Source organism: Furipterus horrens, unplaced genomic scaffold (genome assembly GCF_987537825.1).
Source record: "Furipterus horrens unplaced genomic scaffold, mFurHor1.1.pri manual_scaffold_10, whole genome shotgun sequence".
Taxonomy (NCBI): Eukaryota; Metazoa; Chordata; class Mammalia; order Chiroptera; family Furipteridae; genus Furipterus; species Furipterus horrens.
Genome location: NW_028327180.1, coordinates 82,429,207 through 82,446,618, shown reverse-complemented (window position 1 = coordinate 82,446,618; position 17,412 = coordinate 82,429,207). Strand labels below are relative to the sequence as shown.

Sequence of the window (17,412 nt, the reverse complement as noted above, 5' to 3'; positions counted from 1 at the left end):
AGGGCACCTCTGTGCACATGGGCTTCTCAGCTCCCAAGTTCGCCCTCCAATTACCCTGTACCTCCGGATTGGCAAACAGCCCTGGAGCCCACCTGAGTGTGCAAATACCTCAGGGACTTGGGGACCAGCTTAAACATATTGCACGTAAGTAGTAAGCGGTTTCCTTTCTGTCCCACAGGAAGGGGTGAGGGGAGTTCCTTTTCTTTGGCCAATGAAACCATTAGGTTCACTTTATTTGCTACTGTACATCCAAGTTCCTTCCCTGATCGTATCTGAGGGCGATGGCTAAATCTCAAATGCTAAGAAAATCACTGCCGTTTCAATGTCAAGTCACATCAACAAATACTCTAGGTGGCTTCTGCTTCACAGTTGGGATGACCCGTCTGTCAAGCTGCAGTCTCAGTTGTGATTTCAACTGAACCTGAGGCCTGGGATGGGGTTCTGACCTACCCGTCCAGAGCTAAGAATCTCGTCGTCAGTGTCTCCCCTGCTCCTCCCCCACGCCCCGCCCCACTCCCCACCTGCACAGCGGCCTGGGCATGCAGACTGCATACGCCTATAAAAAATCACTCTCGGAATATCAACAAACACAGGCTTTAGGCTATAAAAGCTTCTTATTGCAATCATCCCACTCCACCTGAGGACTCAGGTAGGGAGTCTTTGAGCTCAGAGCCTCCCCACTTCCTCCTCCCGCCCTGAGTCCCCCGAAGCTCCGCCTCTCCTGAGCCCGTCCCACAGGCAGCGCTGCCAGATCTCACAGTAGATGCAGACACCCGAATGGTGCTTTTTGACTCCAAGCAGTCTTCTGATTGGGGGGACAAGGTGTGGAGGGGCCAGGGGGTGGGGGCCTTAGCTACACGCCATCCACTCATAGTCTTGACCTCTTTGATGCATTTTCCTTCCAGAGCCCCCAAGAGTGAGGATTCTGATTCAGCCTTGGGCCGACTGAGGAAGGAGATGGAAGAATTCCACTTAGCGGCTGGGTGGGATATTGTTGGGAAACACCAGCACAGCACAGAGACGGACAGTGCAGCCTGCCCGGCGCGGGCGGCTGCCGACACGGTCTACAGCAAGCTTTATGGCAATCACGTGTAAACATCATCGAGAGCGAATACTAGGACAGAGCTACAACGAGATGGTTGCCAATGGCAGCTGCTCCCTCTGGCTTACTCCTTAAGTTGGTGGGAAAGAGACCAAGGTTGACTAAGTTTTCCTGGAGAGACCTTGGAGTCTCCTTGGTAAGTAATACACAGCACCGAATGAGTCTTCTGGATAGAGGTGGTCGGCAGGGTCGGTCAGCTTTTGAACCTGTAGCCTTTTATGTGCGGGACGGTGAACAGAAACTGCTGGATGTCCTTGGCGGGCATCCTCTCCCATCAGCGGTCCCAGCTCTGACCCTAGGCAGGCACATCACGTCCCACTGCCATGCTCAGATCTCTGCTCTGCTCAAGGGCCAAGTTTAAGTAACTTCAAGAGCCCTGTATTGATCTGAAATGAAAGGACAGCTTCTGCCGACCCGGGAGACGGGAGAGACTTGTCCTTCACTAAAAATCTGCATTTTTTTACCCTGCAGGACCACCTGCCCATGGTGGAACCTCTGGCCTAGTGCAATCGAGGAAGAAGCCAGTAGGAGGGGCTTAGAGATGATCTAGTCCAACTCTGAATCCAGAGTTCTTTCCTCCTGGCTTCCACGGGGTGAAATCTGTTACTCTTTGATGCAAACAAGGACTCCGGGGAGGCAGCAGATGGATTTGAGTTCCATTCCATACCCATTTATTGAGTGCCTACTGTGTGCTAGGCAGTGAATAGCTATAAAAGGAATTTAGAATGTTCAGGTCTGTGCTGTGGAAAGTTCCTTTTTTGGTCCCTCCGCATACACTTTGCCTCCCCCAAACATGTTCATGTCTGCTATCCCACTCTCCACCTCTCCCCACCCCACCAAATGGGACTGCGTATCACAGTAATATCGGGAGCCCTGTGCCAGGGAATAGCTTTAGGGCAGTTTTCTCTTACACAACAGGACATGACAGACAGGAATGGGTCAACGTGAAACCCAGCCACCATGTTAATGTGTGATGGAAACCTTTAGAAGATTAGACCAACACGTCAAATAGGTTAAGCTCTGATCAATTAGTAATGTCTGCCCAGAGCACTGTGATGAGGATTCTAATAGCAAACCAGGCTCAAAGAACATGAGTGCTGTGGCCAATTCGTTACATCTGCCACTGGCCAAGGGTGTGGCTGTGGTGGCGCATGCTTCGTATTTGCCATCTTGAGCTAGAACTGCTTTAGCAGAAGCTAAGACTGTTCGAGTTGGCAGGGACCTTGAAGATCAATTTGTCTAATTCCCCCCCCCCAACCCCCGTGTCTCCTCCAGCCTTCTCTGTGGGCTTCACGTATGCTCACCACCCAGGACAAGCTCAACAGCTGGCACAGTATTTGAAAATCTTTTTGGAAAAAATCAACTATCAATTCTCAAAGGGCTAGGCCTGGCATTAGCAATAGGTTAACTTAGCTTGTTTAGTTTAATGAAACCATTTCAAACTTTGTTAAAGCAGCAGGACCTTTCTCCTTTGCTTTTTAAAATACAAACATTTACCAGGGAATACTGATGTCTGAAAGTGATCTAGCTGGAGCTGGTCTCGCTGAAGCAGAAACCACGGGCCCATAGCCTGCCTGGCCAAGCTCTCCCTCACGCACGGCCCCCAAGGCACCTGCAGATCATCCAAGCTGGACACGGCTTTCATTACTCAAGAACACACATTTCAAAGTAAAGCCCAATTAGAATGTTTTCTAAGTTGAAAAGGAGCTTGGGGATTGCTCTATCCATCCCCAGTCCTCACAGCCTTTTCCTGTTTCCCTGTCCCATGCCACCCATACAACTTTGCAGCCGAGGAAAAGGAAAGACAAGCTGAAGGGAGTAAGATGGGTAGGTGACGGGCCCCAAAATGATAACTGCTCTCAGATCACCTGTCTCTGACAACTGCAGGTGTGTCATTAAAGCTCTGATGACATGTCCACAGGTGTAGACAAACCACAGGGCCCCTTGGATGGAAACGCACGCCACAGCTTGAACTCACCTAATGCTAGCAAATCAGCTGTTGATTTAACTCCCACAATGAGCCTGTAAGGTTTCTCGTTTGTGGCCCAAGTTAGCGGAACTCACCTCTACCAGCCCTGAAATTCTGCATCTTTACCCGAGCTACTGCAGGAGCACAAGACCAGGAATCAGGAGATCGGGGCTGGGCCACTGCTCTACCCTCCCACTGACTGGCTGTGGGACCTCGGGCGAGTCATTTCACCTCTCGAGGAGCTGCCTGCCTTCCTCACAAGGGCCTGCAGACTCACAGCCAGGCAGAAACTCTTCAGTGTGAGCTGAGCACCAGATGAGGGCTCTGAATGTAATTGGACCCAGACTCGCTTGATGAGAGACGGGGCAGGGCTTGGCAGAAGAGGCCCAGAAACATCTCTCCCCTGCTCCTCGTGGCTGCAGGTCACACTTCCCAGCCACTCAGCACCTCTGGGGCATTCTGGCAAAGGGAGCAGAGCAGCTCAGTGGCAAACATCTCACGACAGTGCATAGTTAAAAAATCAAGGAAGCAATACAATAACCCCAGGCACAGGACATCTGAGCCATAAATACATTATTTTAAGGATATACTGTTTTGTTTTGTTTTTTCTTCAATTAAAAATGAGTTTATAATCCTGATTCTATTCACAAGTAACAATTTCATCATCACACACTACAGACAAGAAATGTTATGGCAAACACGGCTGCACGTCTACAAGGGGAAGTCGGTCGGGAAGAAGGGGAGGTGGGTGACTGACCCAGCACTTGGAGACGCACCTGGGACAACCCGTCAGAAGCGAGGACACTAATGTGGCAGTGGAACGTCAACACCATGGAAACTCACAGACAGAAGCAGCTTTGTTCAATGTAAACATTGATTTTTTTTTTAAAAGGACAGCAGTTTCAAGTCTCTCTCTCGCTCTCTCTCTCTCTCGTGTTCTCTCACGCGCTCGCTCTCTCTCCTTCTCATATACTTATTTTCTTTGAAAACGTAAACATATTGAAAGGGCCTTGTCTGAGGTATTGAGGTATTCCTCGAAGGTTAAGGCTGTGATCAATGTAGGCTCTGCTGGGCCTCCTTCAGCAAGCTGTCAAAATCCATGGCTTCGTACTTGTTTTTCACCGACGCAGGAAGGGCCTCTTCTGAATTGGAATCTGGGCAGGGGGTGGAGCAGTCAGTGAGTGGGTAAGGCAGAGAGCAACTTAGAAAGGCCAGACCATTGGGAAATCTGCCGCCATAAAGTGGATGTGGCCCAGGGCCGCAGAGAGCACTGGACAGTGAGGACTGGCTCTGCCATTCTGCTGTGACCAATGTCTCGAGGGCCTTGATGGCCATTGGTAGACTGGGGGGACCTCACCCAGAGCACCCCAGAGCTCCTGTATCCTGTAATTCTACTTCTTCTAAGAGGTTCCTGCCCACTGGCAGACCATTGCAGATGTCACCTAATAAGGCAACCTAAAACACCAGGATGTCCTCGCTGTCTAGCTATGGATCAGGGTCCCGTGAGTGGGCACACAGCCAGGTGGAGCGCTGCCTGGCCTGGGCCCTGCACTCAGCCCTGTACCACGCAGGCTGCATTGGACTCTCCCCTGCAAAGAATTCTCTCCCCCATTGTATTTCTTTGTCTTCTTTCACCAACCTGTCCCCAAATGGTGAGGGGATGGTGACAATATTGTTTCACTGTGGCCCCTTCATGGACAATGCTGCTGCCTTTTAGGGCCACCAGGGGATGCCCCTCAATGAGGCAGGGCAGCCACTGGCTCTGTGAGGTCAAAGAAACATTAGTCATGGCTCTTCCACCTGACTGGGAGCACAAGATTGGACCTTCTAAGAGGCCACGGGAGATGTGAATGTTTCTTTTTGGTACCAGTCCTGGAACAGGACAGGATGGACCAGCAAGCAGAAGAAAAGGAAGATGGCAGCCTCCCGACAAAGTGGCTGCAAAGGTGTAGCAGTCAGCACTTGGAGCTCGGGGGTGGGAGCTGTGTCCAGACGCAGCATTGGCCTGGGTCTCATTAAAGGAGGTCTCAGACCCTCCTGCTTTGGGCCTTCTGGGAATGTGGCGGGGCCTTGGGTACTTACCGTAGTCAGTGTACCTGGGCCAGCAGAAATGCCGGAGTCCTCCGTAGCTCAGCTGGAACGAGGGCTCATTGTGCTTCCGCAGGGCCGCGCCCTTCCTCAGAGAGAGGGCTGCGTGCTCAGAACACCGGTAGGTGATGAAGCCGTCCTTCCCACCCCTGCAGGGAGAGGACAAGAGGGCCATGTCACTGGGCCAGCTTGGCTGACACTGTCACACCACTTATGACTAGATGAGGAGCAGAAAGCCAATGATTCAGTAACCATGTCACATGACCCCCCAAAATAGAGATGAAGACAATGGCTAAGCTGGTCTCTGCAATGTAACAATAGTAAGAGCAGGTCCTTGACGCAATGTCTGCCCTCGCTGGCCACCACGAGTCAGACCACCAGTGAGCGGGTACTGCTGACATCTCCATCTCAGGATGAGGAAAGAGGCTTGGTGGAGTCCAGAGTTCGCCCAAACGTGGCTGGCAGAGCAGGGTGTCCAAGCTCAGACCTCTGGCCATGAGGCTGATGCTCTCCACACTCCTGTTTCCCTCAGGATTCCCATTTCCTGGGACTTGCCTCGCCTGCGCCCCATCCTACCACACCCCCATCCTGCAAAGCCAGCCCCGGCCACCACTTCCTTGGCCGCTACCTTGGCCTCACCCTCCCTAACATCACTGGTGCTCTCTACAGCCTCACCCTTCGTGGGAGACATCTGTCCCGTCTGCCTGCTCAGTGTCCACACCCCTTTCTCAGACAACAGCACCATATGCCCAGCCAGGCTCAGGGCACTAGGGTAGGTCACACGACGGTGGCCCTCCCTGGCCACCCAGATTAGTTCAAGGATGAGCCTGTCACCCAAAGCGGAGCCCCAGAGAATCCATCCCAGGTCTTTGTTGGAACCATGAGGGAGACTCCTGCTCCCACTGGGAGGAGATAAGTTTAGAGGCGCAGGCAGCCACTTTGCCACCGTGAGGGAAGTCTACCAGAGAAGGATGCCAAGGATCAGGGAGCCTACAGTGCGGTCTACCCCCACCTCTGACTCTGGTCCCATGAACCAGAGAAAGAATCCTAACTGATATATCCGTCTGCTAGGCAGACTCAAGGGCAGAGACTATGTGCAATTCCCCCACCGCTCAGCGCAGGCTGACCAACAATAGGTGCCTAATAAACACTCAACTGAGTCACACACATTTCCCGACTCTCCTCTGAGCCAGGCCAGAGCCAGGCCAGAGCCAGGCCAGAGCCGAGCCCTTTCTGCCTCTTTAAATGGCTGAGACTTGTGTGTGCTTTTAAAATATTAAAAAGTTGACCATTCTCTTTAAAGATTAATTTGCCTTTTCTTTTGCATGTTATCTCCATATGACATCTTAGAGACTGCATAGAACTTAAAACACTTCCATTTGTATAATGACTCTTTTTTAAAAATTGTGGTAAAAACACCTAACATAAAATTTTCAGTTTTTACTATTTTTAAGTGTATAGTTCAGCAGTGTTAAGTATATTCATTGTGCAACAGATCCCCATAACTTCTTCATCTTGCAAAACTGAAATCTTATACTCATTGAAAATCTCTTACCCCATCTCCCCAGCCCCTGGCAACCACCATTCTATTTTCTGTTTCTATGAATTTGACTACTTTGGGTACCTCATATAAGTGAAATCATACAGTATTTTTCTTTTTGTTCCTGGCTTTATTTCACTTTGCATAACAACCTCAAGATTCATCCGTGTGTGTAGCATGTGACAAGATTTCCTTTCTTTTTAAGATTGAATAACATTCTATCATATGCATATATTATATTTTCTTTACTCATTCACCTGCGGATGGACACTGGGTTGTTGCCCCCTCTTGGCTACAGTGAATAGTGGTGCTATGAACATGGGTGTGCAAATATCTCTTTGAGATCTTGCTTTCAATTCTTTTGTGTATACACCCAGAAGTGGAATTGCTGAATCATCTGGTAATTCTGTCTAACTTTCTAGGAAACTCCATACTGTTTTCCATTGTAGCTGCACCATTTTACATTCCCACCCAGAGTACACAAGAGTTCCCTTTTCTCCACATCCCTGCCAACACTTGTTATTTTCTGCAGCCATTCTAATACATGGATGCCAGGTGTGCAATGATTCTTATGCAGACTCTGTTATCTCATTGTGCTTTAAAAATTATTATTAAAGTAGGATTTAAAAACCTTCATAACATAATAGGAAATACTTTAGAATTATTTCAAAACTGACAAAGTTTTTGACATCTAAGCTATGCATTTATATACAAACTATTCTTGCTGATCCCTGACAGATGAAACACTGCTTCCCCAGGTGAGTGAGGAAAAACTAGGCTTCCCAGGAGAACGGAAGGTCCGTGAGTGGCTACTGCAGAGGACTGGAGGGGTGTGAGCAGCATGGGGTGCGCAGCACAGGGAGGCCCCAATGCACGTAAGCCTTTAACCACTAGGGGCTGTTTGCTGCCCTGAACCAGCGCCAGGGTGGAGAGCCGGAAGCAGACAGAAGCAGACACGCGGGCTGCAGATCCAGTTCTGCCACGAACTAGCTGCTCAGTAATTGGCCTGAGCTCCCCCCGGAAAGAACAGCCAGAGAAATTATGAGCGCCACAAGCAGTATGGGGGAGGTTAAGAGAGTGCATGGAAATTGACTGATACTTAGGAAACCATCAGTATGTTTGCTGCTGTTCCTGGGTTGCATGATCCTTACTGGTCCTTCTCCGGGTCCAGGCTGTGGATTTCATCCAATCTGTTCCACAAACCCTCTAGGGCATCTTCTGTATGGCCAGCCCTGGATGGGGACCTCTGCCCCTGCCTACCCCGCCCCCCTCCTCTGCCAGAGCTGGAATCCACTCACCTCTTGCTTCTCGGCAGCACCTGGCATTCCACAATCTCGCCAAACACTTCAAAGCGCCTCTTCAGCTCATGGGAGCTCATGTTGCTGGAGAGATTTCTAACATATACCATTCGGCCTTCGCCCTGTGCGAGAAGGGGGACACAGAGGGACCCAGTCACTGCCTGGCTCCTGCGGCCCCCCTTGGCGGCAGGCTCCCATGGATTCCTCATCCCCATCCATGTTGCCTGGCTGAGCGAGTGATACCAGCTGGGGCTAGAGTCAGAGAGAAGACAATGACGGTCACTATCCCAGAGGACCTGTCCTGCTGGAGAAGGGGACTGCAGGGTACCAAATGGGGAACTGATCCCTTTCAAAGGAAGCAATTACTTCCTTGAAGGAAATGAGGCTCGTCACTGTGAATATAACTGAGAACTCAGTAGCTTCCACATTTGCTTTAAGTCTGAGACTTTTGGAGGTAGCGAGGGAGGTGCTGGGGTGGAAAGGCCAGGTGGTAGTGGCCAAGCCTTGGGAGCCAGGTTGTAGAGGGGGTCGGAGTGGGCTGGGAGGAAAGCAATGGGACAGAGGACAAAGGGCTACTGCAGCCAACTTTACCCTTGGTTCTGCCATGCCTGACAGCCCCTAGAACAACCCAGCAGAGGGAAGGAGTGGGGGGAAGCCCAGCTGACACCTCCCCTCCTCTACCATTATGATTGCGTCTAATTAAAGCCATTGTCCTTGAAAGAGTCACTTTGACCTGCTGGGGAAACTCCAGCTGTGTTACTGGGAACCTGAGAACCTGGGCTCCCCCGGGCAACACTGACAGGTTCTGGTCTGGACAGCCTTTCTCTGGGAACAGGTTAAGGGCAGTGGTTCTGGAGCCATCCTGTTCTCACACTACAGATGGCAGGGAGGACGGAGGGGATGCCTGGGTCTGTGCTGTCAACAGTCACGGGAACTGCGCATCCCACACCAGGATGCATCTCAGTTACCCCCTCTCCCAGCCTCCTTGCAGCTCCTTGAATTCATCAGGAGCTTTCCTGCCTCTGCCCCATTGTTCTAAATTTTGCTTGGTGGGCACCTTTCATCCCGCAGGCCTCAGTTCCTTCAAGATGCCCCACCCCTGCCACCAGACCATCATATAAATATGTCCTCCCCAGCAGTCAAAACAGTCAGATGGTTTAATCATGACGTGAATAGTTGCACAGAGCTCCTCCCAATCTATAATTACAGTGTCTGTTTCTTGTTTATGCATCTGTTCTCTCGCTCCCTCTCTCTCTCTCTCTCCCCCTTCCTTCTGCCCAACCATGGGAGTGAGGATCTCATCTGTCTTTTGTTCATTGCTGTCATCCAGGGCCCAGGACAGTGCCAGGCATGCCACAACTGCTGAATGGTCACACAAGGATTCTAGAAGATGCTCCACACCCAGACAAGCTCTGTACCTCTGAGGCAGGTGAACCCTGTGTGCTGCTGCCTCCTCCCAGAGCGTCCATCATGGGGAAAGCCATGAAGTGAGAGTGTGTTTGCCTTGTGCTTCTGTCTCACTATCCCTTCCCTCCTTTCCAGTGACATGGGGGGGCTGGCTGCACCCCCAACTCACCCCCAGCTGCTTCCTGTTTAATTTTCCCCATGGAGGAGAGGCGGTGCTTTGCAGTAGGCTCACCAGGCAGGGCTGGGCCTGCACTCACTCTGGTGGAGGATTAGGGAGGTGAGTGGGGAGCAAGTGATGGGCTCTCTTGGCTCCTTAGACGTAATCAATCTGGGGGACCCTTAGGAAGCATAAGGCCCAACTCCCTTATGTACAGATGAGTAAACTGAGGATCGGGGAAGATGGAGCACATGCCCAAGGTCACATAGAAGGTGGAGGTGGGGCTGGTGTGCGGCCTGGATGGCCCAGCTCCGCTAACCTGGCCTGCCTTCTTTTGGAGCCCCTGACACTGTGCCCTAAATCACCAACAACGGCATGCATCCCAGCCAGTCCCTTGGCATCATTTGTACGGTGCCAGCTTCTATGCCCTTTGATGACCCTTGTGCTTTTTTAAATGCAAGAAATATAATTATCTTCTGCAGGTCACACAGTCAGCCTCAAAGGGCTTCGGGTCTACGATGTTCCAGCCCTTCCTGATGCCCCTGCTGGTTCCCATTTGCTCCAGGCTCCAGGGCTCCAGGTCACTTACAATAGCTTTTTCCCGCTGCTTCCTGGCGTGCCGGACGCTTGGCGTTCCGTCTGAACACGGCCCTCTGCTCTCACATCTGTCAGTGAACAAGCAAAGCAGAGGCACTCACTCTCCGGAGGGACCACACGGGGCAGGGTCAGAGCCACTCCAGGAGACAAGGGTTGCTTCTCTCAGGACCAGACGAATTCATGAGGGCAGAACTGTTAGAAACCCCCACCCCCCAGCAGTGACAGCCAGCACCATGTGTGTAGCTGAACAGTGACACATGCCCGCCTTCTGGGACTAGAGTGCTGGGAACCACCACACTGCTGATCATAACCTTCTGGACCTGGCCTTTTTACGGCTTTAGGATAGAAAGGCCCTTACACTTCATGTTCATATTTGATCTGATGAAAAAAAACCCTGATGAGGTCTTAGGTTTCCCCATTTTCCAGACGAAAACCCTGAGGCTCAGGGTCAGTATGCGATTTGCCCTAATTAGAAAGTGGAGAAGCCAGAGGCAGAAGGAGGTCTGCTGAATCTAGACCCAATGCTGCGCTCTCTCGTGGTTGGTGCCTGGCCCAGAAGCAACCCCTGCCATTACAGCCCCATGGCCGGCACCACTATCGGGCCACAGATGCACAGCCCAAGGAGGCCCATGGGTGCCACACGCTTGTGCCTTCAAGCCTGTCTGCACACTGCCCTCTCCCGGCTCTGTACATACTGTCACCATCCGTGGGAACACAACACAGTGTAAGAGCAGGGCTCTGAGTCAGACAGCCTGTGCTTGAATCCTGGCTCTGCCACATCCCTGTGGGGTGCCCTGGGCCAGGTACTTAGACCTCTCCGCATCATTTCATCTGTATCTCAAAATGCTTCCTGCTGACCTGATGCTCGGTAGCGGAAGCACAGGAAAAGAAAGGTGGGTCTGGAGCAGGTTGATAACTAGTCTGCTTGGCTCACCAGGTGCTGAGCTCTGCCAGGCAGCCAAGCTGGAACTGAGTTAACCAACGAATAGTCTCCAGTGAGCAGAAAAAGCTGGGCCTGAACTTGGCCCAAAAGCAAGAAGAGGAAAAGAAGTGAAGGGGGTTTCTAAAGAGGCTCTCAACTCTGTGCCAGCAAACCCACGACCGCAGGCCCTACCTAGACACCCCTGAGCCTGGCACAGGGGAGGTGAGGCTGCGCACGCAGCTCCAGCTCCGCAGCTGGGGGATGGGTTTCAACAGGAACAGAACCTCTGTAGCTTCTGAGTAAATGTTGCAGAGAAACCGCCTAATGTGAACACTGAGTCATTTAGCTGACAGCAACCCCTGGGGAAGGGAGAAAGCAGCTGGAGAGAGAGCTCAGACTGGTCTGACAGAAGACAGTTCCGACTGATCATCTTGGCTTATTATATAGAACAGCTTTTAGAGAAATCACTGGGGAACTCATTTTGAGTAACATAGTCCAGGGCTTCTAAACTTTAGTGTCTGGAGACTCCCTTAAAACCGAATGCCCAGTTAGATGTCGATGCACATTTTAATGGGAGAGGAACCTTTGCTTTAATCAGCTTTTCAATCAGTTAAGAGCTTCTGGTGCAGGTATGTAAATAGAAAGCTGAATTCTTCTAAGAAAAGGTATCTTTCTAGTATCAAATTCTGGTGCTCAGAGTCACACTCCAGTGACTGTGGGCATCCTCACCTGGGAACTTGTTAGAAATGCAAATTATCTACCCCCATCCCCAGTCCTAGGGTATCAGACTGGGGCCCAGCCATCTGCTGCTAACAAGCCCTCCAGGTGACTCAGCGGCACTGCTCTAGACGCAAGAGCACCATCTAGTGGTCACTCAGGTGAACCTCAGACAGAGTGTTTGGGACCTGCACCAACCCACCTCAGGCCTCCCCCAGGAAGAGGATCAGGGAGAGAAGCAAGCTGTCTCCACCAAAACATGCCAAACCTCTATTGTTTCTGCCCAGCTCCCCGCTGACTTTTGGACTGGCTCCCTCTGCAGTCCGGTTCACTGAGCAAGATGGGATGAGCGAACAGGCTCATGACGCATCATTGCATCATCCCTGTGCAAAGATAAAAGAGCTTTGGGGAGGGGCGCGGGGCGGGGAGCAGCTGACTATGGAAAGTCACAGCAGTGCAACTCAGCAGTATCAAGAAATAGGAATAAACCTTATCACTGCTTTAAACCCAGGTATTTTTCAGAACACAAAACAGAATTAGGCCAATTTTCCTTTTATATGTATTACACTGTGTGGGCATGCAAATGTTTCCACAAAAACCTATCTGTTTTGCAGACATATAAGCAGAAAACAGATGACTAAGAAGTAAGTTCAGCCCTGGCTGGTGTGGCTCAATGGACTGAGAGCCGGCCTGCGAACCAAAGGGTCGCCCAGTCAAGGCACATGCCTGGGTTGTGAGCCAGGTCGTCCCTGGTTGGGGGTGTGTGAGAGGCAATGACATATTGATGTTTCTTTCCCTCTCTTTCTCCTCTCTCTAAAAATAAATAAATAGATAGATAGATAGATAGATAGATAAAGTAAGTATGTAAGTAAGTAAGTTCGTTCAGACATAAAGCCCCAAATGACAGAAAGAAGGTGTTCTTCCTTTCCGAAGGCCAGGAGGAGATTTGCGTCATTCCTGACTCATTCACCTCCAGGACTTGCCCACAACTCCCCGAAGGAGCCCATCTTCAGGCCTCTAACCAGATCATGGACCATACAGGGAAACGCAGACCTAGTTTCAAAGCTCCTCCCTCCGCTGGCACCCTGGGAACTGGAATCCTTAGGTGCCCAGTCGTCCCTCCTGAGGCCACCCATCCATACCTGAAGGTCCTGCGGATGGCTGGTGACTGGGAGTGACAGGATGAGGAGCCAGAGCTGGAGCGGCTGCGAGAGCAGAGCTGCCGACTAGCCTTGCTTGGTGGGCTCTGGTAGGGGCAGTGGTCAGAGCGAGGGGGGCTGACCCCTGAGTCCTCATCATTGTCCTCGTCCTCCTCCTCCTCCAGGAGGAAGCTGCTCTCGCCACTGCTGCTGCTGCTGTCCTCAAAGACAGTGTCATATTCGGGGCTCTTGCAGGAGGCCAGGTCTTCGTCCTCCAGGGCGGTCTCCAGGAGCCCAAAGTGCTTGGTGAGGCTGGCACGGATCTCATGGTCTCTCAGCAGCAGGCTGTCCTTGGGGGGTGCATCTGCGTCACAGCTTCTGTTTTCCTCCCTGCCAGAGGCCTGTGCCTCGGCCTGCGGTGCACCTTGCTGGGACCAGTCCTCCAGGTGGACCCCAGATGGCTCCCAGGACCTCAGCACCTTCCTCTGCAGGGCACCCTCCGGCTTGAGCACCTGGCAGTAGTCATGGTCTCCGAAAGAACAGGAGAAGGGGCGCTTCTGGCCAACCTGGGAGGCTGGCTGGGCTGCAGCGTGCCGCAGGTGGGACAGGAGCTCACTCCGCTCTGGGTGCTTCTTCGGTAGCTTGTGGGCTGCCCCTGTGGCAGCCCCGAGCTGGAGGCCCTTTGGGGTGGGGAGGCTGGGGGCTATGTCTTTGCCTGGGCTGTGCTTGATGTCGGGCTTGAAGGGGTCCTCCTCTGTGGGCTTGTAGGGAGGTGTGGTGGGGGGGGTGAGTCCTACCCATGCAAGAGGAGAAACATGTGAGGTAGGAACAGACGACTTCTCCAAGAGACACTGAAACCCTAGTTGGGGGCGACAAAGTGTGACCCCACTCTCCAAACTCAATGGACAGCAGACATCACTAATCAATCACTGCACTCCTGGCTGAGCCTAGGATTCCTCACAGAGTCCACCATTCATTTTTTTGGAGCCGACACATGATGAAATCCATTTGCCATCCCTTCTGTAGCCTGGGAACCACAGCTGAAGCCTCCAGGTTATCCAGCATAACTCTTCCTGCGCCACATCCAGGCATTCAACAAGACTTCTAACTCTTCCTCCTATCTGCCTCCCACCTGGGTTTGACCAAACTCATCAGCCTGGCACTCCACTTGCTCTTTCCTGACCACCCCAGTGTGGCCATGCCACAACGCCAGGTGACCAGTCTCCTCAGGTGCTTCTATATTTTCACTCCTCTGTGCCTTTGCATGTGCTGATTCTGCTGCCAGGGACACTCATCCCCGTCTTTGTCTCTCCGACTCCTACTCATCCTGCAAGCCCAGCTCCAAAGCCCCCTGCTCTGGGTGCCCTGAAAATCTATCCAGGCTCCACTCCTGCCCCCGCCCCACCCCCCACCTCTGTACTCCCAGAGCTCTTATGCAGACTTTGGAACTAGCAGGAATGAAACAGTTCTCATCACAGGGTGAGTCTGTGTCCCACTTAAGACTGCAGACTCCTCTGGGGGAGGATGTGTGTGGCTCTGTCTTTTCTGACCCGACATCAGCTCACAGGCCAGTTGGCAGCTGAATGGCTGAGCTGGCCCCTGACTCTCTTCCTTTTCCTTATAATACCCTTATGTATGTCAAGATCCGGCACAGTCTGTGCCACAGTGGCAGGAGGGGCTCAATGGGGTACCTCTCACTGCCTGAGGGGCTGCTCAGCGTGGGGGGCTTGCTGCTGGGTGTTGTGCCATCTCCCCCAAGGGCACCCCACAGCTGAGCCCCTGGCTCACCTGCCGTGCCACAGAGCTCCACCGTCAAGTTCTGCTCAAAGCTCTTCTTGCCAAAAGTAGGGTCACTGGTGGGGGTGCAGAGGACAAAAAGGAAAGAGGCCAGTCAGCAGCAGGCCCCACCTCCCCGAGCATGCAAAGAAGGCAACCATGACAGACCCTGGTTCTGCTGCCCACGGAAGTGAGGCCTGGGGAGAATTTGCTAGGGACCCCTCCCATCCTGGCTTTTAGAGGAATTCAAAGCTGTAAGAGAGATCTGCTAGAGAATGGAGAGAGGACAGGATGATCAGCCTCCTTATTTTACAGATCAAGCACCTGAGGAACATGGAGGGAGACAGACTTGCCCAAAGCCACACAGCATTTCCAGCTTTTCTCCATTGAGAAAAGAGCTCCTTTCCTGGTCCTGAAAAGGACAGCTTATAAAACAGCTGAGGCCTTGATTCCCCATCCTTCCCCGGGCCTGTGGAGACTAGCTTCTAAAAGCAACCCCCTTCTAAGGGAGCCCAGCTCCCAAAGACCCTACCAGGCAAAGGGGGCACAGGTATGGGGACAGGGCCAGGCTCAGAGGTAATGAACCACCCAGCCCCCCAACAGGACATAGTCTCATGGAATAATAAACCAATAATTTTCAAAATCTACCTTTGTGACAAGGTCAGCATGAGGCACCTGGGAGAGTCTGAAAAGAAGACAAAAAAGAAAAGAATCAAGATTCCTCAACATGGCACCATTAGCAAATGTTTCCCCCAGGAGAAGACCCCCAAACTTCCATTGGTACCAAGCACAGCTCCCTTTAGGCATGTGAACCAATAGCCTCTGCCATTTTCAGGGAACGGCAGGAATAACCCAACGACACCTCCATTCCCAGGGTCTCAGCGACATTAACTGCTGGTAGATCTACTCCATTTTGCAGAAAGAGCAGATGGATACAAGGGCGACCCCTCCTGGCCACACAGTGTAGCACAGTGGGGAAGAGTCCACTGCCCAAGGCCAGGGGCCGTGAGCTCTATCACATACAGATGCAGGACTAACTGGCTGAAGGGATCACTAGATATCTCTGTGACTGTTTCTGTGTCTTAAAATGGAGATTATAACAGAACCTACCACAATCTGTGTTAGACCAGTGCCTGGAACAGTAGGTACACAATAGATAACTGTTATTATTTTCACGACTATTGTTAACATTTAATATTCACCTTCGTTGTGGAGCTGAATTTACAGACACACCTTCTGTCACACCATCACCCACGAAGTCTTCGTTAGAGCACTTATCACAATATGTAATTATCTTCCTGTTTTGCTTACTTTTTGACCGCCTGTGTCCCCACCGAAACACAAGCCCCATCAAAGCAGGCATCTCACTCCTGTTCGTTAAGTGGCGCCTGCCCATTCATGATGAAAAGCTCAGAGATGTGTAGGTGATTCCTGAAGTTCTGCCCAACTAGCCCATTGCACAGAAAGGAAAGTGGAGAGCCAGAGAGAAGGGATTTGCCCAACGCAAGGCTCCTGGCTCCCAGCACAGGGAGGGCGCACCGCATCCCACCCCGTCCCCTCTCCTGCAGACGAACTTCGACTACCTCTGGTAGGGAGCCGCGGGCAGCTGGGGTCCTCCTCTGTGTCCCCACACCCACTCTCGCAGGGGCTCTCCAAGGCTGGGATCTGGGGTCCCCGCAGTTGTTGCTGGTCTTGGCCACTGTCCTCGCTTGGGGGGCTACCCAGCTCCCCCTCTGTGTCGTAGGCCTCAGGAGCCAGGTGCAGTGAGGACAGAGCTCCTTGGGGCTCTGAGGCAACCAGCGACTCATCGGTGAAGGACAGCCAGGGGCCCAGCTCAGGGTTCAGTCTCCTGGAACGCCGCACGGGGCACACGGAGCTCTCCTGCCTCCTTCCCAGCTTGGTCCACGGCAAGCCTCTGCTTGGCCTTTTCCAGCCCCAGTCTTTTTCTTCCTCTTCTTTTCCTTCTTCTTCCTCCTCCTCCTCCTCCTCCTCCTCCTGCTTCTGCCTGGCCAACCGGCTGACACGACCTTTCACCTCCAGCCTCAGAGGGCGCAGGCTGGGACTGGGCCCGGTGCTCTTGGGCGAAGCTGCGATCCTCACCTCCTCCGCGGGGCACAGGCAGCCAGGGGAGGCCTGGCTGTCCTTGGGCCTGAGGGAGGCGTAGACAGGCGTGGCCAGGCGGTAGGGCTTGCTGACATCACAGAGGACATCTTGGGCCAGAAGTTCCCTCAGAATGGAAAACTCAGCCCAGGCCGCTTTGGAAGGGTGCTGGGACCGGGCCCAGGGTCTGACCTGCATGGAGGGGTTGCTGCAGCGCTGAGGGACCGGCTCTGGGGCCTGCAGGGGCCGCTTCCTCTGGGGTAGGCAGTAGGTGTGCATGTAGCGAATAAGCTGCACCACCGCCTGCATGTCCTCTGGGGAAACCTGGGCGCTGGGGCCGGCGCTGCCCAGCGCTGGGGACTCCCAGGGAGAGGCTGGGGCTGGCTGGGGGCTCAGACAGTCCTTTCCCGGCTCCTCATGCTCCTTGGCAGGGAGCCGAGGACTCAGGGGGTCTGGTGGCTGCAGGGTCCCTTCCGGGGAGTGGGTTTTAGCCTGGGGGCAGGACGGCCCCGAGGTGAGGTGCTTATGCAGTTCTGTACAGCTCCGGCTCTGAGACTGCGTGCTGGGGGCCTTCTTCTCTTGGGTGCTGTCCATCTAGAG

At 52.7% G+C, this 17,412-nt stretch overlaps 1 protein-coding gene across 1 annotated transcript in view; it reads right to left on the bottom strand.

Annotated features, from left to right (window-relative positions):
• Window positions 1-3,927: 3,927 nt before the first annotated feature.
• The window catches only part of PPARGC1B (PPARG coactivator 1 beta), a 94,539-nt gene continuing 81,054 nt past the window's right edge, over window positions 3,928-17,412 (bottom strand). The window contains exons 5-12 of the mRNA XM_090288390.1: window positions 16,296-17,406; window positions 15,361-15,397; window positions 14,725-14,789; window positions 12,940-13,729; window positions 10,151-10,226; window positions 7,998-8,119; window positions 5,154-5,308; window positions 3,928-4,225 (exon numbers count right to left, since the gene is read on the bottom strand). Coding sequence (XP_090144516.1) covers window positions 4,125-4,225; window positions 5,154-5,308; window positions 7,998-8,119; window positions 10,151-10,226; window positions 12,940-13,729; window positions 14,725-14,789; window positions 15,361-15,397; window positions 16,296-17,406 — 2,457 coding nt within the window. The 3' untranslated portion in view covers window positions 3,928-4,124. The remainder of the gene's footprint in view (window positions 4,226-5,153; window positions 5,309-7,997; window positions 8,120-10,150; window positions 10,227-12,939; window positions 13,730-14,724; window positions 14,790-15,360; window positions 15,398-16,295; window positions 17,407-17,412) is intronic.